A 22,166-nucleotide genomic window follows, 5' to 3' on the forward strand; every position below is an offset into this window, starting at 1 on the left:
TAGGAAAAAAAGAAAAACAGGAACATAATATTGCCAAGGAGACTCCATAGGAAGGGCAAAAAGAGAATAGGGATATTGCTAAGGAAGAAAATTTGAAAAATATACAAGTGGTGGACTATGCACAAACTAAACACTTGTTATTTGAAAGAGCAAAAAAGAGATTAAAAAGATTATCTGGAGTTGAATTAAGAACATCAAAAGGACTGTTAAAAGAAAACAAACAACGGCTAAAATCTGGAAGTGAGAGGGACGGAAGGATTAAAAGAAGGAAGCGATGGGAGTGGAAAAGTAAAGGAGATAGCAAGCTATGGAAAATAGAATGGCTGAAAAGCAGAGAAAGGAGATGTGGAACGCAAGGAACATGCAAAGAACGAAGACACGTAGAAAGGCTGAGACAGAAGAGTAGAATGCAGATGCGGAAGAAGAAAAATAAACTATACAAAAAATAGAAAGACCAGCTCTCTTCAGATGTAGGACCAATTGGAAAAACGACCCAAAACCTACTTTATTTATTTAATTATAGTCTTGTTTGTTGGATGTATTTATATATATATATATATATGTTGTTATTAGTGGTGACTAGGATACAATACGGTGGTTGAAATGGTTAACATAAATTAAATATGTCTAAATGTATTCAAAGGTTAGGACTGAATATTAATTAATTAATTGGGGCAATAAATTTATATGATTTATAGGTTTCTGATAATGAACTTTGAATAACAACAGGAGCTTGTAATGCTAAAATGAATATAAAGGTCTTTTATAAATTGATAGAGAAGGTCAAATATTTAAAAGGGTCTATGTTATAAAACAATGAATTGGTAAATTAATGGGGGAAAGCAATGAAGTGGTAAATTAATGGGGGAAAGCTGGTAATAATAATAGTGGTGTTGTTGAATGTTTGATTATGTTTAGTGATATAAGAAGGTTTAGTTGTGCTGTAAGTATGTTGTGTATACTCTGATAACAAATGGGTGTGACTATGATGGGGTCAGATTAATTTCAGGTGCAATAAAGATGGGTGAAGTTTGGGCAGCTGATAAATGAAGGATAGTGATGTAGTCTAAGGGATAAAAAATGTAATTAAAAAGCAGTAGAGCAAACCTGAAAGTGGAATGGGATATAAAAGCTACAATAAAAGGTTAAATTAATTCAAAGGGTAAAAGGGTAAGAAGAGAAAATGAAATAAAAATTTAATATTATGTCCCTATATTGTGGCTGCGGTCACACGGAGCATTAGGCACGCTAGAGGGACGGAAGATAGGTGGAGTTTCCGGGCGTGATCTCACTGGCACATCTGGGAAGCGTCGGGCTCCTGTGGCGCAACTGAGGCTTCCCGCCGAAGACGCGCAGTAAAAAACAAGTACCTCGGAGGTACTAGTTTCCTGAAACCGTGGGGCAAGGGCGGGCATCTGATCGTGTTTCCGGAGGTAGTTCCGGCGCCCGCCCATGTCCCCTCTGGGAAATTTTTTCCCCCAAAGTCTCCACAGATGCGCACACCAAGGGAGCATGCACACATTTGAGTTTAAATAAAAAAACAAACAATCCGTTTGCCCCGCACCCCGCTTCTTTGCCGAGCTGCAGGACAGTGGAGTGATCGGCACCTCCCCCCTACCCCGGGACCTCCACGCGAACTCGAGACCTCGATCGGTAGGTCTGATGAAGCAACCACGCGGTTTTTAACCCCGGGGCTAAAATCCACGTTCCCCCCCCCCGCATTTTCCTGCCCGTGTGACCGGGACCTGTATATAAGGAACCAACAGGCTACTGGAGGATGGGCTAGAATTGAATTAGGAGAAGATAACTTATAATAAGCTAAAATGAATGTTTAACATCACTGATATATTTTTTTAATATTTAAAAATTTTATTGAAGTAATGAAACATTTAACAAACAAGAAAAATATAAAATATAACTTCAGGGGTGTTTTTTTTTGTAAAAGTACCGTATTAAAGGGTACAACTGTACGATATGAATTCTTATTATAGTGCTGAAAAGACAGTATAAGAATTTTAAAGGTAATAGAACTAGAAGTTTCTACTCAATACAGATATAGTTAGTACAGATATGATAGTAAGATCAAAGATAAGAGCAAAATGTTCTATAATATGGGTAATTGGCATGTTATTCTGTGTTGCTGTGAAGATAAAGTGATGTTTAGGGATTTTGAATGTAGTCTTGCTGTTGACTTTGTATGTATGTGCAATATAGGCTTATACTGTAAAAAAACCCAATAAATATATCGTTAAAAAAATCAAGAACACAGACCCTCCCAAAATCTTTAACATAACAATTTGTTCTTTAAACAGTGCAAAGAACTTACACATATGCCAAACTGCCGATTCTAGCATTAGATGCCATGAAATTTTGAATTTCAGACTTTCCACACAACATGTAAATATTTGCCACTGAGTGTCTTTTTCACTTACAATAGTATTATATCCTAACCAGATATAGTAACAGTGAGATTGTAAAGAATACTCAATCTATGATATGCAAATAGCCCTCCGTCTCATAGCCCTTATTTGTCACATAACTTCTTTCTTCTTGTTTCCAATTGTTTTACCCAGCTAGCTCGATTGACATGGTGGACTAGACATTCCAAAACTCCAGAAATAGGCCTTCAGAACCAAATGTGCCAAAGTGCAGAGATGACTTCCGCCAAGGAAGAGAATGATTTGGATTCCATTCCATGGGAGAATGGAGATTTAGAACAAAAAGAATACAGAGGTATGTTATCTGTAACTGTCCAAGCAGTCTTTTATGCTGGTAAGAAAGGTTGTTTCCATTCATGGATTGTCCTGCCTGGTTCATATTTTATGTTCTTACATCAGAAAATTGTAGCGGAAGTATGTCAGATCCTATATATGGAGCTAGAAACAAATGTATAAGAATATACTTGCATAAATACCAGGAACAGAGAAAAAGGAAATACATTATGTTTAGGACATCTCTTGAACACTGAAGTCACAACATCTCAAAACCCAGTACAATTGCAGACAAAAGAGGTGGGGAGTTAGTTCACTTAAATATGAGGCTAATAAGAACCAAAATTAGCCAACAGTGTCAAACAATCTTACCAAAAATCCATTTAACAAGTAATTATGTGATCAGATGATCGAAATCATGCCAATTGATTAAATCTCAATTTTGCAGGGGATTGTCAGAACCCACAGCCAACGACGTAGTACACGCTTATCAGGAAAGGTAATACTTTATTGAAGAGCTATAGATGCATTAACATAGGCACTGTTAAGAATGACGGCTGCCCATGGGGCATAATAGGATATAGGGTATTCGTATGCACCCCCCCCCCACTGGCCTGGCTAATGAGCCACCCTCCCATGCGCGGGAGAAAGAGCTTCGGCCGTTTAGCGCTGAAGCTGGGAACGAAACACTCTCTCACGGTTCCCAAGAAAACCAGACATCAACATCCCCACCTGCAATACTTAGAGATAAGCGTTGTAGCAGCGAATGAGCACAGAAGGAATGCAAAGGCAATTAGAAGACAAGCCGCCTCCCCACCCCCATGGCAGCATGGCTGACAGTGATCTCCAGCTGACTTTCCTCTACCTGCCCACCAAGTTTGGTGATGACTAAACTTAGGGAGTCCAAGTTACACTACCTCATAGAAGGTGCCCCCAGTGCTTTTGGGGAAATGTCGCTGCTTCAGGAGTGTATAGAACGGACGCTGCTTCAGGAGTGTATAGAACGGACCCCGTGCAAGCTAGAGGAATCAGTTCAGTTCTGTTTATTTCTACAGCCCTTAGACCAGTCATACAAAAAGAAGTACACCATTACAATATTCCAAGATTTTAAAATACATCAGTAAAATATTAAAAACAGACTAAATTTAATCTAATATCTAACTGTCATAACTACCTAACTACCATAGAATTTCTATAATCTTAGTATCGCCATACAGAAACTGGGTACTTGGTAGGTAATCTTGGGGTTTTTATCAGATAGAAGAAACTGAAGTCTAGCTTTTTTAGAAAGGCCCAGAATTTCTTCAGTCAACGGAGTGATGATCTTATTACACACCACCTTATAATATGGGCATCTAAAAAACATGTGCTCTGTAGTCTCAACCTCCCTTAATGGGCAGGTACAAAGTCTTTCTGAGAAAGGAATATTCTTGTATTTTCCTTCAAGTACAGCAGAAGGGAGGGCAGAGCACCTAACCAGAGTGAAGGCTTTTCTAAACCCTTTTACTTCAAGAGATGTTAAATAGTGTGCTGGTTCCACAGTATTTTTTATGTTTGCCCTCATCATAATGTTTTGTAAGCTGGCAAGATCAGTTTGGCATTCTATATCCTCGATTCTCTGCTTGACTAATATTTTTGCTTGGTCTGTTCCAAAGGATAAGAGCACCTGGGGGGAAAGGCCTATTTTCAGCAGATAACTCTGAACAGACTCAAACCAATTTGATTGGAAATTGTCACAGAGTATCAGAGGGAGTAAATATTGTGTGTTGAGACACCCCATTAGCCAAGTATATATTGATAGAATACAGACCCAGGCATCAACTTTTAAACAGCCTGTCTCCAGTCTTGGCATTTGACACACATCTAGGGACCTTTAAAATGGTTCTTAAGAACTTAGATGGAACTCTTTCTAGAGGTGCAAAATAGGAGGTGGGTGGCCCCATGAATGAGCCATATAACAGCTGGGCTAACGTCTTGGCTTTATATAGTTTAAGGGCTGCGGGAACATATGACCCCCTCCCCTTGAGAATGGTGAAATTTTGCAATACCATTTGCAGATCTTTCTCCTTGGTCTGTAGCATATTTATTATGTTGAAGCCTAGAACTCGTGGCCTGCAGGACTACCCCAAGATATTTAAAGTTATTAATTTGCTCGATGTAATGCACCCAAAAGCAACTATTTTGGTTTTCTGGTAGTTGATTGTAAGAGACTCAGTTTCACAGTGTGAGGAGAGCTTCCCAAGAGCCCTCCTCAATCCTACAGGGGTTCTGGAGAATAACACTGTGTCATCTGCATATAACAACACTGGTACCATCCTGTTGGCAAGTCTAGGAGGATGGAGTGCTGGAGTGTTAAGCCAGCTAGATAGGTTGTTTATATAAAAAATAAACAATGCCGGTGCTAACAGGCAGCCTTGCCTGACACCTCTGAAGGTCTGGATGGGTTCAGTAAGATGTCCTTGTCTGCTACATCTGACTCTCAGATAAGTTTGTTCATGTAAAGCCTGTACAAGATATAGGAGTCTTCTATTGATAGATTAATCTGATAATTTGAAGTTGCATTCTAGATACAGAATCAAATGCAGATTTGAAATCAACAAAGGCTGTATAAAGTGAAGTTATTCCCTTAGATGAGTATCTCTCAATCAGGTGTTAGATAATTAGGCATTGATCTATCGTAGATCTCCCTGGCCCTCCCTGGCCCACCTGTTCCGCTGCTAAAAAGTTTTCTTGTTCAAACCAGTCCAGAGGTTTGTCCAAGAGATGCCTGGCATATATTTTACTTATGATATTCAGCAGACTAATTGGCCTGTAATTAGATGGATCCTCCCTTTTACCTTTTTTATAGAATGGGACCACTATAGCCATTCCCCATGATTTTGGAATATAGCCTGTATCATCAATATATGTAAAGAGGGGAGAAAAAAAGAGGCCCACCACTCTTTATTTTCTAGCTAGAGGAATCAAGCTCACAGTGGACCTCCCAATGATGCTCCCATACACGCCCTCCAAGTTATGTGTGGATTGGACTTGGGGGGTGTCTGAGTTACAGCCCCCCCCCCAAAGAAGGTACTCTCAGGAAAGTGCTTTTGGGAAAATGTCAGGCACAGCTTCAGGAGTGTATAGAACAGACCCCTTGCAAACTACGCCAAATGCATAGGGTACCTCACCCTGTTTCTCTCTCCTCTACAATCTCTCAGAGTGGGGGGCCCCAGATCACAACACCTAGAAATGGTTTCTCACATATATACCTGCCCACCCCTCATGAGTGTAAACCCCTCTGTGTGCTGTCAGGATGAAAGTGGGTGAGAAGGGTGCACATCATGTGGGGAAGAATCCTCCACTCCCCTTGTGCCAAAGGCCCCTGGTCCCCAGGCACCAAACCTATTATTTCAGGCCAATGGAGGCCAGCTCTAGCAGGAGATCACCAGGGATCTAAAAGCCTCCTTCCCCTGATCTATTCCTGAGGCTTGCCACAGAGGCAAAAAGAGTTTTTGGCACTGCCCCAAGTCACCTCTGACAGCAGTGATTCAGAGGGTGGGGAGGGGAAGCATCCTTCCCTTTCACATCCCAAGTTCTTGCTGCTCCTATCTTGAGTACACACCTCTGTGACCCCTCCCAGCCTGGTGCCAGAAAGCAGATGTCCCTTATCCCCCAGGCCCAGGAATGAGTCACCCACCACACAGGTGGCATGATTGCTCAGGTTGTCATGACAACATAAGAGAAGCTATGTTGGCCCTTCCAGTCCAATGCTCTGTGTCACACACTGGCCGAAATCCAGATGTCCAACCCCCTCTTCCCCTAGGCCCTGTAGGCAGTATCTTAGCTTGGTGCAGTCAAGAGGATCACTGAGGATGGCCACCACCCCTTTCCTGGGCTCAGGAGTCACCTGCACTGTTGCAGGTGGCCACATCCCTGGACCCCATTCACTCTCCGCGGTTAGGGTTATCACTGAGAATGGCAAACCTCCCCTGGGCTCAGGAGTTACCTCACCCACTCTGTCATGGGTGACATGATTGCTGAGGTTGGCTAAACTCTAGGCTCTGAAACAAAGAAGACCCAGACCCAACAGCTTTGAAACTAGAAGGAAGACATTGAGGTGGCTCGGGGCTCTGAGACAAAGAAGACCAAGACCTGACAGTGTTCACACTAGAAGGGATAGATGGAGGTAGCTCGGGTTCCTGAGACAAAGAAGACCCAGACCTGACAGCATTGAAATGTGAAGGAAGACATGGAAGTGGCTCAGAGCACCAAGAGAAAGAAGAGGAAACCCAAATGCAAAAGCAAGCAATTATGTGTGCTGACTTGATGGCTCCAAGACCCAAGACCATCACAGATGAGCTAGACCCCACAGCGTCCCATGACAACTATTGATGTGGTGGGTCACAGCACTGAAATGGGTTGGCCATGCACAGCTTTCATCTTGACAGCGGGGCAAGTGAGAGTCTGGCACAAAGCCCTGCGTCCATCTAACACCCAATCCCCAGCAGGAAAAAGTGGAACAAAATCGAAAGGGGTGGCTTGAACCTGCTGCCAGCTTCCTATTCCCAGGAAAGGTCGGCCATGCACAGCACTCATCTTGCCAGCGGAGTGAGTGAAAGGGAATAGCTCTGGAGCCCAGGAACAAAGGGAAGGCCATTTCAGTTTTCAAAAGAAGCCATGGGAAAAGCCTTGGCCGTGCACAAAAATCACCTTACCAGAGTTGTGAGTGAAAGGGCATAGTTCTGGAGCTCTGGAACAAATGGTGCCACAGAAAGACCTGAGTCTTTCTTGAGAAAAGACTTGGCCATGCACAGCAATCACCTTGCCGGGGGGGGGGGGGGGAAAGGGAACAAAAGGGAACCCAGGAACAAAAAGAGGACCCCCAACTCCCAAACTCTCTATGTCATGCCCCCCACTCAGACTCTAACTTGCAGTCAATATAAGAAGGGCAGATGAAAAGGTAAACTATGATGGGATTGGACATGCCTACCCAGATTTGCGACCCACACTGAACTCGCTGGAAGGATTGGGCATGCGCAGTGACCATCTTGCCAGCAGTGTGAGTGAAAGAGGATAGCTCTGGAGCCATGGAACAAAGAGAAGACCACCCCCCAGACTCATGTAGTGAGTATACAAAACAGCAAGGGAAAGGCAGGCACCCCCAGACTTTCAATGGAGCTCCTCAAAGTACCCCCATGGCAGCTGGAAGGGTGTAATGGATGTGGGTACTCAGCCAAAGCACCCACTAGCTGGGGCAAAAACAGATAGGTGCAGAGCACACCCACTGTTGGGGGTGTATTATTCGACTCTGCACCTGGGTCTGGAGCACACCCATGCACCATGGAAAATACTTCTACTCCGCAGATTAACGGAACAGAAAGACATCAGAAAGGCAGACCAGGCATTCCCAGAGTTTCAGTGGGGGCTCCCCGGAATGATGCCATGGCAGCTTGGTGGGTGCCCTGGCCAGTGTCAAAACCTCTTTAGTGTCTTGTGAGAGCCCCATGGATGGAGCAAGGGAGCAAGGGAAGGAGGCTCTGAGACCCCTTCTGCTGATGTGCTTGGGATGTCCTCCAGGGGGAGGCTGTGTTTGGTGCCCAGGGACAGGGCCCTCTGGTACATAGAAGGATGAGGTCTTCTTTCCCCCATGATGACCACCCTTGATGACCATGATGACCACCCACACCCTCGTGGCACTGAAGCCCTGAGACTACCCCTGAATCCTGACACACAAATCCTGGCCCACGAAACACCCAAACCGCAGCCTAGAGAGTTGTTTAAAAAAAGGAGGGGGGAAGGAATGCAGGAGGAACCCAACCACAGCAGAAGCTAAGCCCCACTGCTCAATGTGAGCAGAAAGGCTGGGTACACTGCACACAGGTTCCTGGCCCACCAAACACCCAAACCACAGCCCAAAGAGTTGATCAAAAAAAATAGGGGGAATGCAGGAGGATCCCACAGCAGAAGTTGATCTCCACTGCTCAATGTGAGCAGAGAGGCTTGGTGGCACACACAGCCCTGGCCCACCAAACACCCAAAGCCCAGCAGCTAAGCCCCACTGCTCTGTGTGAGTAGAAAGACTGGGTAGCTCAACCCTGAGTTCACCTATGCAAAAAGCAAAGAGTAGTCCCCTACCCAGTAAAGCTGATCCCTTCTATCTCTCTCTATTCCAATCCTCTCCAGGCAAAACCCAACAAAGGCTTCAGCTTGGGCTTTATATAGTTTTCAGATTTCATAGAGACAAATGTGAGCTCTGTTATTGGCAGCCAGCAGTGCCTGTCAAGCTTTGGAGGGTCCCTATTGCTGTTTCCAAGGCTAGAGGATTCCATCCCCACCATTACCTTGGGGTTTAATTGGGGAATGCTGGGTTTTCTGGGAAATGTATCCATTTCACAAACCAACCCAAAGTTTATTAAATATTTCTGTTATACGTGCTTTGACAAACATTGCTTTATGGCCAGTTTGGCATGAATTTTTGCTCATAAGCCAGTTTGTGCCCATCTCTAATAGAATTGTTTTCCTCTAAAATTAGTCAACCCAATATAGAAAAATTAATAACTGGTAAGAAAGGTTTCCTTCTCTTGGATGCATACCTTAACACAGTGTGTTTGTGTGTGGGGGGGGGTTGTGCATCAGTGAAGCTGAGAGCAATACCATAAGGGTTTAGACTTTGTCAAGAGGCTAAACTCCTAGCAGAGTCACTCAAGGCAGAATGATCACAGCTGAGACACCAGACTAAGATGCACCCACACCCTTTAGGAACCTCATCAGCAGAAGAGAATGGACAGTTCCAATGGTAATGGGGGAAAGGAATCCTTGAAGAGTAGCTACTAGGCAGCAGCAGTAGTGGAAGGCAACACTGGCAGTGGATCTTTCATGAACAGCAGCACTGCCAGTTAAACTAACCCTGGTTAGTACTGTGCAGAAGGTGGCAATGGTAAACCACTTCTGATTATCTCTTACATTGAAAACCCTATGATAAGAAAGTCCAAAACAAAAAAAAAGATATATTGCTGTAATATGGAACCCCCAAGTTGGATGGCACTCAATCAACTACTGAGGAAGAGCTAACTACAACTATGGTTAGCACTATTCTTAATGACACAACTGGATGAAAGCCAACAGGACATTAAGTTCTTGATATGAATGGATGCAAAAGGAAAGTCCCAAGCTGTTTGACATACATAATAGGAACATGGAACGTGATACATATGAATCAAGTTAAACTTGAAATCATACAATGAGAAATGGAACATTTAAACATTGCAATCCTAGGAGTGAGTGAAGTAAAGTGGACTGTATTAGGACATTTTTCAGTTAGAAAATTACAAAGTGTTTTACTATGGAAATGACAAATACAGAAAAAATGGAGTTATTGTAATAGTGAGGCGAGATGTAGCACACACAATCAGAGGCTACAATTCAATTCTGACTGCATAATATCAATCAGACTTTATGGAAAGCCTATCGATATAGCCATCATTCAAGTCTACATCCCAACTACAAATGATGAGGAAGAAATTGCAAGCTTTTCTGCAAGTGTCTAGAAAGAAGTTGATTACACACCTAAATAAGATGTACTTATAATCATAAGTGACTGGAATGCAAAAGTAGGAAACAAAGCAAAATCACATATTGTTGGAAGATTTGGGCTAGGAGCATGAAATGAACCAGGAGAGCAACTCATAGAATTCTGTAAAGACAACAGTTTGTTCACTGCGAACATATGTTTCAGGCAACCAAACAGATGATCGTATATGTGGACATCACCGGACAGCCAATATAGAAATCAAATTGTTGCATAATTGGAAGCAGAAGATGGAAAAACTTTTGTTTTCTCTGCTAAAGTAAGACTAAAAGTTGGTTGAGGTAGACCATGAACTGTTAATACTGAAAATTAGACTAGAGCTGAAGAAAAATGTCAAAACATTCATAATGGCAAAATATAATCTAAACAGCATTCCTGAGGAGTTTAAAAATCATATAAAGAACAAATTTGCATTACTAAATTCTAATGAACAAAAACCAGAAGAACTGCAGGTTGAAACCAGATGTATTAACAAAAAAGAATGTGCAAAGACTATTCCTGTAGCCAAAACAAATGAAAAGCCTCAATGAATAACTAATGAAACTCTTAAAATCACTAAAGACAGATGAGAAACAAAGTAAAAGGTCACAGAAATAGAATCAGAAGTCTAAATGCAGTGCTCCAGCACCTTTCAAAGAGAACTATTATAATAACCAGTGCAAAGAAATAGAACACCAAAAAAGGAAGAACAAGAGATCTGTTCCACAAGATCCAAGAAATCAATGGGAAATTTAAAGCACAGTTAGGCATGCTGAAATATCAACATGGAAATACATTAACTGAGCAAGTGAGATTACACACACTTGAACTTAGCCAAAAGGCCGAGAAGTGAGTGAAAATAAAGAAAAGATGTCAACAATACACTGAAGAACTATACAGAAGAGATGAAAGGATGACAGATTCCTGTCTAAAAGAATCTTTTGAAGGAAAGGAAAACCTAAAGCTTTAGAAAGTGATGTGAAAGCCACACTGAGAGTAATTCCTAGAATCATAGAATGTTAGAGTTGGAAAGGACCTTGCAGGTCTTCTAGTCCAACCCCCTGCACTCTGCAGGAGCAGAGAAAAACAAATCCCCAGGAGTAGATGAGATACCAATAGAGGTATTCCAAGCCACAGAAATGGAGTCCATTAAAATCTTAACAAGAGTGTGCAAACAAATATGGAAAACAAAACAATGATCCACATATTTGAAATGCTTAATTTACATTCCAGTTCCAAAAAAGGAGATACCAAAGTTTGCAGTAGCTATCTGATCATCACATTAATTTATCACACAAGTAAAGTGGTCCTCAAAATCTTACAACAATGACTGGAATAAGAAATGCCAGATGTTCATACTGGATTCAGAAAAGGAAGAGGCACTAGAGATCATATTGCGAATTTACCTTGTTTACTGGAGTTTATGAGAGAATTTCAGAAGAAAACCAGTTTGTGTTTCATAGATTACAGCAAAGCATTTCCAAAAGAGAAAGTGCAACCAAGGAATCAGAAGGAGATTGAGACTAGAAAAGATTCTTAAGTGTAAGAATGTGTCACTGGCGACCAAGATTAAGATAATTTATACCATAGTATTTCCCAATACTTTATATGGCTATGGAAGTTGGAGACAATGAAGAAAGCTGACAGGAAGAAAGTTGATTAATCTGAAATATGGTGTTGGAGGAGAGTTTTGCAGATACCATGGACCACCAAAGAGACAAATAAGTAGGTTTGAGATCAAATCAAGATTGGACTCAAAATTTAAATCTTCGTGGCGGAGTTCTTGGGGATTGCCACCTCTATATGGGGCTTTGGAAATTCCAAAGAGGGTCTTCCTCTAAGGCCCCACCCTCTGGGAGGTGGTAGGGGAGTTCCTTCCAAGTGCCTTTCCCGCTATGCTCCTATTATACCTTAATGTCACTATGTTTAAAACAAAATATTAATATTAAATCAGCTTATCTGAAATTAAACCTGTTGTCATCACATTTATTGTCCAAAACTTAAAGTTCTAGAGCACTTAACATTTCCTCTCCGGACTTGATATCATGGACGTTGAAGGTTCTGCCTTTATAATTTATATATAAATGTCCCAGTGGTAGCCAACGATACCTAATTTGTTTTTCTGTCAACCTCTTTGTAATTGGTTTCAAATTCCGACGTGCTGTCAAGATTTCGGATGGCAGGTCCTGGAACACTTGTATTTTAGTGTCTTCTAATTGAAGTCCATTATTTTTTCTTGCGGCTTCTAAAACGATGTTCTTCACTTTAATGTCTGTTAGCTCAGCAAGAATGTCTGGTATGAGTGTGGGCGAGGTTGTTTGGAGTGGCTTCAGCCGATAAGCTTGGCTAATTGGTGCAGCTGGCAGTTGCAATAATGCCTGAAGCCACACATTTAAAGTGTCCGTGAGGTCTTTCTCAGTAGAAAAATTTGGTGAGATCCCCCTGAATTTAATTTTTCGTTCCCGTGCCTTTATATCCAAAAGAATAATTTTGGACTTACTCCAAGTCTCAAAAGTCTGTAGGTTTTGAATGTCCTGCTTATTCCTGGCACTTTGTATCAGAGCCTGGTCCGTCCGTTCTTTCAAGTCTGTTAGGCTGAGATTCATAGCATCCAATTTCTGATGGATAGGGGTGATACTATCTTTAAATTCTTTTTTCATTTCTACCAGCATAGACTGTATATCTTTTTTGGTGATTGAGTCCTCACGTTTCCTTTTGCTCTGCCGGCTGGTTGCCTCCTCTTCGGAGGAGTTCTAATGAGGGGGGGGGAGTCTTCATCCGATGGTTGCATAGTTTGCTCACTTTGTTGAGCTTCCTCGTTATTTTTCTTGGCTCCTTTCCCTCCTTTCCCTCCTCTTTGCCTCCCCATCCTTATCAGCGAGTAGTTTTAGTCTTTATAGTCCTCAATTAGTTTTTATTTTGCGTTTTTTTGGAGCAAAGACGCGGAGGCTCTCTTGGTCTGTCTGTGCAGTCTCGCTGATTATTCTTTTTATTTAAGAGTAATTAAAAGGCATAATATATTATAGATAAGATATGAGAGAAATTCTTTGGGATAACAATAACTATCATTTTATTAAGTTTGTATAATTTGAGTTGGAGTTTAAGGAAAGAAAAAATAGTGTGTTAAGCGTGCACTGGCAATGACGGGGGGAAATCATTTAGTTTCTATAACCATTATAACTTAACAGCCATTGCCAGTGATATGATGTACAAGAGGTTGTAACAGATTATACAGCATTATAAAAAGTGTGATTTGTGTTGTAAGCATGTGAAAAGGAAAATAAAAAAATATTAAAAAAAAAAAAGATTGGACTTTCCCTAGAAAAATTACTAAACCTAAGCTGTGATAGCTTGAAGCTTTCACAGCTGGCATCATAAAAATCTTTAAAATTTTGGGGCTTATAAACTATTAGTTGATAAAAATTTATCTCTTTAGACGTTTCACCGGTCTTTGCTTTAGGCATCATCAGTAATCAGTCTGTTGTTATAAAAGCAACTAATGAGTATCTTATGAAGGAAACTCTATATTTGTGCTATGTTGGTGGAATCTCAGCTTGCTTCTTTAACCTGGTGTCCTGGAATGTTCTGTTCTCTGCAAAGTAATTGAAGGATGACATGATTGTATTTGTTTATTATATAGTAAAGGTTCCCACGCTTTACTAATAGAATATCCTTTCTCCCATTCATGTTCTCAGGGTGTTGTTCTATCTCAATTGCTTCTCTTCTAGAAAAATTGTAATAGCTGTTAACCTTTGCAATTACTTCCACTTTATCAAACAAAATGTTGTGATTTTCTTCTATGGTGTCCTGGGCAACTGCTGATTTTTCTGATTGTTTCAATAGTGTAAAACATTTGTGTTCAGTCTTCCTAACAGTTACCGAACCATCAGTCATGCCAATATCAACCTTGCCACACTCACTGGAGATTTTATATACTCCAGATGTTTGCAAAGGATGAAGTTGATTTTTAACAGGTCACAGCTGTTGATATATATTTTTGTGTGGGTGTAAACATTGTCTTAATACCTTCCTCTGCAGAATCCTAAAGATGTTGTGTTCTTAATATATGGAAGGAACACTCACAGCTGATTTTTAGTACCTTCCCATGCTGGCTATAAATTAGATTGAAAAGATTTGGCTCTGGGTCTAATAGCTGTTTGGATATCTTTCTTTTTGTAGCCATTTGCTTAAAGTATGGTTGACAGAATTGCTGTTGTAGATTACTGGTTTGGTAATTTCTTTTGCTCTGTTTACAAGAGTCCTGATTATGGATCTCTTCTGAGAGGGATGGTTTGAATTGGCACTTGAATATCTATCTGTGTGAGTGAGTTTACGATAGACTGTGTGTCCAAGATGTCCTGACATTTTCTGTATAATAAGAACATCCAGAAATGGAAACTTTACTTCTTTCTCCTTCTCCATAGTAAAGCAAATGTAATTATGTAGGCTGTTTCAGTGCTGCAGAAATGCTTCTAAATTCTTCCCTTCGTGTGGCCAGATTGTAAAGATGTCACCAACATATCTGAACCAATGTTTTTAAGCTTGCACTTTTAAGCTTGCGCTCTCCAGTGCTTTATGTTCTAAATCCTCTGGGATGCACAGGATAGGAAATTCCAGGACATGATTCAAGCTGAAGTTCATCTGCGTGTCTTCTGTGCAGTCCCACATGGGACTGCCTGGAGGCAGGCCTGCCATGGGAGAAGGTTCCAAGAGCTTCTAGAATTCTAAAAAAAGATTGATTACTCCCCCTCCCCTCATGGAGGAGAGCTGTAGCTTGTTTTTCCCACCCATTTGCTCATATGATGAGGGGAGCGGGGAGGCACTCTTCCCTCAGTCCTTTTTCTGCCGCCATAGGGAAAGGACGTTCCACAGTTTACCTCAGAACTCATTTTCAGGTAAAGCTTTAAAAAAAGAAAAGGAAAAGAAGGTAGTGATGGCTCTCTTCCAAAAGTGCCAGTACTGTGGGACTAAGATGGCTTTGAATGATGAGCACCTTAAGTGCTTCTATGTTTGGGCGTGGGCCATAAGACAGCTTGCTGCAGGGCCTGTGGCCTCAACTCCAAAGACAAGACAGGAGAGAGCCCTTAGGCTGAAGGCAGCCCTTTGGGAACAATCCTCAGTGGGCCCAGCAGACCAGCCTTCCCCTAGAGTGAGAGATAAGACTCCTCGGAGAGCACTCGACAAGTCCCACCATCTGAGGCAATCCGAGGCAGGGACCCCTTGTAGCCTGTCCTCTTCTTCACAGCCTCCTGCAAAAAAGCTCCAAGATAACAGATAGCACCCCCCCAAAAAGTTGTGGCCTGTAACACCTCCTCCGCACAACAACAGATAGAGCTGGGTGTCATCTCCATATTGATGACACCCAAGCCCGTGCCTCTGGGCAATCTGGGCAAGGGGGACCATATAGATGTTAAATAGCATTGGGGAGAGCACTGCCCCTTGGGGCACACCACAAACTAGTGGGTGCCTTCGAGACATCTCCTCCCCAAGTGCCACCCTTTGTCCCCGACCCTGGAGAAAGGAGACAAGCCATTGCAAGGCCAGGTTTTTGAAAGGTTTGTTTAACAAATTCCCTCCTGTTACTCCTCCATTACCTCAATGGAGCCTATTGGTTGTATTATCACATTTAATATATCCTCCATTTGAGGACAACTATAAAGTTGCGCTTTTAGTTGCCCTTACATCTGCCCACAGGGTAGGAGAATTGCAGGATCTGAGATGCGATGTACCCTTTCCTAGATTTCATCCCAATAAGGTTATACTACAGCCTAGTTTGGAATTCCACCCTGTCTTTTCTAAATTTCACCTGTCACAGGAGATTGTTCTGCCTATTTTCCCCCCAACACCTTCATCTGATGCAGAACAATCATTGCATACCTTAAACCTGAGGATAGCATTATTGTTTTACTAGGAATAAGGCTCGTTGTGGAAGTAAATACAACGAGCTCTAGAAAGAGGCTCTGGGAGAGTGCCCCTGAATGAACATGATCGCTGTGAGCTGAAAGCCATTTCACAAATCAGGTCGGGGTGAGTGGGTGTTTGCCAGACAATGGGTCCTGTAGAAAATGCTAGCGCCTTTATCCTGTACATCGATGTGCAACCCGGTTTCATGTTAAATTCACACATGCCGTTGTTTTAGGGGGACAGTTTTCTTTTAAAGTAACATGTGACAGGTTCTGAAGGGCTTGCAGCAGGAGGGGGGGTTTACAGCCTCCCTGTCTCTGCACCTGCCGGGTTTGCCCTTGTCCCTCCCTGAAGTGCACTCAGTACAGTCTGGAGGTTGGGTATGGGGGAGAGGGAGGCGGCTTTTCGGGAAGCTCATGATGTGGCTTTTCCCCCCGTGGCTGCCAGCTGATGCTGCAAGCCAGCGCACAAGTGGCCACGGCCAAGCTAGAACCACTGAGGGCAGCTACCACCAGTATAGAAATGGGATGACCATTTGGGGAGGGGTCCCTGCTGCCTTCAACAGCTTCTGCAGCCCAGTAGGGCAACCTGGACCCAAGGGACAAAAGTGAGGGAGGAATGCTGGCCACGCTTAACCCGCCAAGCAGGGGCAGGGCGCGCTGCACCAAGAGGCCCCTGGAGCTCCGGTGCACCTCCACAGGCAGCCTGGCCAGTGGTGGTGGGGCAGGAGGAAGCCGCTTGCTGCTGCAAGGCAGGGAAGGGATGCAACGATGGCTCACAGCTAACTACATCTGCGCCGGATTGGCCCCGCAATACTGGTGCTTCTTTCATCAGCTTTCCTGGCCTGCCCCTCCATTTTGAAAGCACTAGGGCGATAGCCGAGATGACATCACCCATCAGAAGCACGGCCTGATGGCGTTCGGAGGCAGGCTTTTACACGGTGGCAGTGGCGCCTGCCTGGAGCGGAGCAGGGTGAGCGCGGCTCCTGTTCCCAAAAAGAGCAGTGGGCGGTGGGCAGGGGCAGGCAGTGGTGGGCGCTTCCGGTGGGCACCGGCTTCAGTGCAGGGTGAGGCCGGGCTGGGTGCAGCAGCAGCGCAAAGGGGCAGCACCGGAGTCTCCACCTTCTGAGGAAATGAGGAAAATTTTGGCCAGCACCAGTTCTGTGGGCGGGACGAAGGCAATGCAGCCTGTGGCCAGGGACCCATTTCTGAGTGGCAGTTCAGAGACCCAATTGATTTGGGAGCGTGTGGAACGTTAAGAAAAGTCACATGAAAAGAGAATTATATATAAGGAGAGATTTGGATTGCACCACACACTTCAGACTGTCAGCCCAATTGTTTATTGCATTTTCAGGCCCGAAGAGAGGGTTGGGTGTCTCTGCACAGTCCATATCCAAATTGATAACTATGGCCATCCAGCTTTCATATGAAGCCACTCATTTGCCATGCCCCTTCCCTCTTCGAGCTCATTCAACCAGGGCTCAGGCATCGTCAGCAGCATTCCAGGCAGTGGTGGACATCTTGGAGATCTGCAGGGCAGTGACGTGGTCCTCACCATTTACATTTATTAAACATTATTCCATTGATGTTAACTCTCGAGCTGATGTGACTGTGGGGAAAGCAGTGTTACATTCTTTATTCAAATAAACTGTATTTATAGCCCACATCCGCCTCCACTGTGTATAGCTTGCTAATCTCCCATGTGGGGACGCATAAAAAACACGCAGACAAAAACATGGTTGCACTTACCAGTAACTGATGTTCATCCAGTGTCTTCTTTGTTGGCACACATCCCTCCCTGCTTCTCCACTGTGGGCTATCAAAACTTTTCCCCTACAGTAGCAGGTAAGGACTGAGGGAAGAGTGCCTCCCCCTTCCCCTCATCACATGACCAAATGGGTGGGACAAACAAGCTATAGCTCTCCTCCACGAGGGGAGGAGGAGTAATCAATCTTTTTTTAGAATTCTAGAAGCTCTTGAAACCTTCTCTCACGGCAGGCCTGCCTCCAGGCAGTCCCATGTGTGCCAGCATAGAAGACACTGGATGAACATCAGTTACATTAAGTGCAACTACGTTTTCCACCTGCATAGCACAGATATAGAGTTTCCTTCTTAGGATGCTCATTAATTGGTTTTACAACAACAGACTGATTACTGATGATGCCTACAGCAAAGACCAGCGAAATATCTAAAGGGATAAGTTTTTATCAACTAACACAGCACATAAGCCCCCCCAAAAAAATTAATGAAAGATTGCTATGAAGCCATGATACTTTGGTGACATTATGAGAATATGTCAATGGAAAAGATAATAATGCTAGGAAAAGTTGAAGGCAGCAGGAAAAGAGGAAGACCCAACATTAGATTGATTCAATAAAGGAAGATACAGCCCTGTTTGCAAGACCTGAACAAGGCTGTTAACAATAGGACGTTTTAGAGATCACTAATATATAGGGTTTCCATAAGTCAGAAGCAACTTGACAACACTTTGCACACACACACACTGACATTACTCCTTTATAGACTCAGAATATTGAACTTCTCCTAGGAGTTTTTTTCACACCTGCAGAAGGAAGGCTGGGCCTCAAAAGAGCACTAGGACTTTGACGATACAATACACAGAATGATCCCCTATCAAAATTATAGTCATTTTCTCTATTAAGCCTGACTGAAAGATTGGTATTTCCATGAAGCTAAAAAGGGAGCTCAACAAAAAGAAGAACTGCCACAAATTTTTCTTGAACATGAAAGCATCCTTGTTGCCTCGCAGCCTACCTCACATGTAAATGGGTGTTGTGTACTGAGCCTAATCTCGTCAGCCCCAGCTTGGGGACACAGAACAATGGACTGCTAGGATGCTGGGATGGACCTATCACCCAGGAGTGCCTCTGTAAATAGCCTATTGTTGGGAGTGGGTGTTGGGTGTTGGGTGATGGGTGTGCCATTTTACATCTTATAAGCAGGGCTCTGGCCCCGTTTGAGTTGTCCTTTAGTCTGAGCTATAATCACAATAAACTATAAGCTGAACACTAATGCGTGTCGAACCCAGTATATTTCACTGGCGACGAGGGTGGGATCCTGATGGGCGAGCCCGCTCAAGACAGCACCGCAATGCTCAACTAGCTTCCGAGCCCCGCGCCTCGCACCTCTCCCAAAACTATGGCTGCTGCATCAGGACATCTGCCCAAGTTCGACCCCACTCACCCAGAGCTTTGGGAAACCTGGGTGGAGCGGCTGAAGTTTTTTATCGTGTTCCAGGGCATCACTGATGCAGACAAGAAGAGGGCTCTCCTGCTCAGCACCTGCGGAATCGCCGTGCTACGGCTCATCCAGGGCCTTGCCGCACCCATTCCTTTGGAGGTGTCTTCCTACGAAGACCTCCTAAAGGCACTCACCAACCATTTTGTGCTGCAACCCACCAAGATGATGCGCCACATGGACTTCTATTTGCGCCAACAGAAGCTGAATGAAGCAGTCACTGACTTTGTGGGTGACCTTCACCAACTGACCCTCCACTGCGGGTTCTTGAACCTGAACGAGACCCTGCTCGACCGGTTCATCATGGGGATCTGAGAATGTAAGCTTCGCTGCAGGCTCATCGGCCATGCGGAGCTGACCCTAGTGACCGCGCTACGCGAGACCACCACCTTTGAAAAAGCCCAGAGGGATCACCAGCACTCCAGCTTGCACCAAGCCTCCATCCCCTCAGCCTCGGATGCATCAGACGAGGAGGAAGCCCATCAGGTCCACCGCCCGACTCGCCGCAACCACGTCAGTCCACAGCCCCTGCACATCCGACAAAGATGGCCATGCCACCTCCCTGTGCCAGCTCCGGAGACGACCATGAACTTCACTCCTGCCACTTCCATGATGCGACCTGCCACACTTGTGGTAAGACTGGCCACATCGTGCATGCCTGCTGCTCCAAGGGCCCCCAGAGATGCACCACGATGCATCAGGAGTCTGCAGAACTTCACACCTTGGCCGTCCACCAGAACGAGGTACTGAACTTACCCTGGGACACCCCCCATAAGATAAAAGTGACTGTGCTTATAGCGGGGGTGCCTTGTGACATGGAACTGGACATGGGGTCCTCCATACCCATAATTTCAGAAGAGACTCTCCAGAGGCCCTGTCCATGGGGGGATCCCCATCTTAAGCTTGCTGGCTTCACCCTCAGAGACTTTCAGAAAAACGAGGTGGCCATCAAGGGTTGGGGCAAGTTCCATGTTAAATACTGCTGTTTCGAAGGACTTTTGGATTTGCTAGTGGTCTAAGGGCAGCTCACGAGTTTACTGGGGTTATCTTGGTTCATGCCCTTAGGCTTTGAAGTAATGGGAGTGCACCACGTGGCCTCCAAGGACTTCCAATTGGTGTGCAACAAGTTCCCAGCAGTATTTGATGGGATGCTCGGATGCTACACTGGACCTCCCATCTCCCTGCAACTCAACCCAGAGGTGCGGCCCATTAGACTAAAGGCCAGACGTGTTCCCTTTGCCCTGAAGCCCAAGATAGATAGTGAACTGGATTGGTTGGTGACCCACGAGGTATTGGAGCTGGTTCCACACGATGCATGGGAAACCCCTATCATTACCCCAGTCAAGCCTAACGGGGACGTCTGCATCTGCGTGGACTATAAGTGTACGATTAACAAGGCGCTCCAGGACCACGCATACCCAGTTCTGGTGGTCAGCCATGTCCTGGCTTCCCTATCGGGTGCCAAGGTTTTTGGGAAACTGGACTTGGCAAAGGCCTACCAGCAGCTTGCAGTCAATGACGTGACCGCTGAGGCCCAGACGATTGTGACACACAGGGGGGGGGGCGTTCCGGGTGTGGCGGCTGCAGTTCGGGGTCACAGCATTTTCCTCTCACCAGGATGAACTGTTCGCATACAAGGGGTGCCTGCTGTGGGGAAGCCGGGTCATGGTGCCACCTCTGTTGTGCCCGCAAGTCCTAGCAGCACTTCATGAAAAACATCCGGGCATTGTACGGATGAAGGCGTTGGCCCGCAGCTATGTTTGGTGGCCCGGCATGGACATGCGAGATTGAGGACTGCATTAAGCACTGCCAAGCCTGCCCAGAGACCCATTCAGAGCTGCCCCGGGCTCCGTTTAGGCAGTGGGAGTCCACCCAATGACCATGGTCCTGGCTGCACATAGAATTTGCGGGCGTCTTTCAGGGACAGATATTCTTTTCTTTTTTTAAAATCCCCTGAAGGCAGGGTAGTTTTATTAATTTTTTGTTACACCTACGTGACTACAGAAAGAGAAAAAGGGAAGGGAAAGAAAAATAAAAAACCCCGGGGTACAGACAGTAAATGAAAAAACTCACACTATAACTAAAAACCCAAGAAAGGAAGGTCTTTTTCAGTTAGTATACAGTTAGTCATAAAACTTAAAACTTTTCGTTTAAATCAATGAATTTAGGAGTTAGTAAGTCCATTTTAGTAATTGTCTATTTTCTTCTCAGTGTGCACAGAGTCTCTTTCATCCACTTCAGTTATAAATCTTTCAGTTCTTAAGAGCTAGCCATACGTGTCTCTGGCCGCGCCTCCTTCTGCTCCTGCTGGGTCTCCATCCATCTCTTTCAGGCTGTCTGCAGGACCCCCTCCGTCTGGCTGATCATCCTTTTCTGATCCAAAAAACTGCTTCAACCATTCTTCCGCTTTAAACACCGAGTCAATTTTTTCTCTCTTATCCTTGTATTTAAACTGCACACCCTCCGGATAGAGCCAGGAATACTGAATCTGGTTGATCTGGAGTGTTGAGATGAGTTCTTTGTATGCTTTTCTTTTCTGTCGAACCTCAAATGGAATGTCCTTTAGGACCCTGATAGTTGCTGATCCCAGCTGCAGGGGTTTGGCTGCTGTCGCTTTGAGAATATCATCTCTTGTCTGTCGTCGGAGAAACTTGACTACAATCTCGCCCGGCATGTTATTCTGCTTAATGTATTTAGAGTAGGATCGATATGCCACTTCGATCTCTGCTTGTGCTTCAGCCGGTG

The 22,166-nt window shown here is 44.2% G+C and overlaps 1 protein-coding gene across 1 annotated transcript in view; it reads left to right on the forward strand.

Annotated features, from left to right (window-relative positions):
- The window catches only part of SLC5A9 (solute carrier family 5 (sodium/sugar cotransporter), member 9), a 92,749-nt gene that overhangs the window by 64,069 nt on the left and 6,514 nt on the right, over positions 1-22,166 (forward strand). Inside the window, exon 14 of the mRNA XM_015408590.1 lies at positions 2,574-2,733. Coding sequence (XP_015264076.1) covers positions 2,574-2,733 — 160 coding nt within the window. The remainder of the gene's footprint in view (positions 1-2,573; positions 2,734-22,166) is intronic.

Source organism: Gekko japonicus, unplaced genomic scaffold (genome assembly GCF_001447785.1).
Source record: "Gekko japonicus isolate JY-2015 unplaced genomic scaffold, Gekko_japonicus_V1.1 scaffold1494, whole genome shotgun sequence".
Taxonomy (NCBI): domain Eukaryota; kingdom Metazoa; phylum Chordata; class Lepidosauria; order Squamata; family Gekkonidae; genus Gekko; species Gekko japonicus.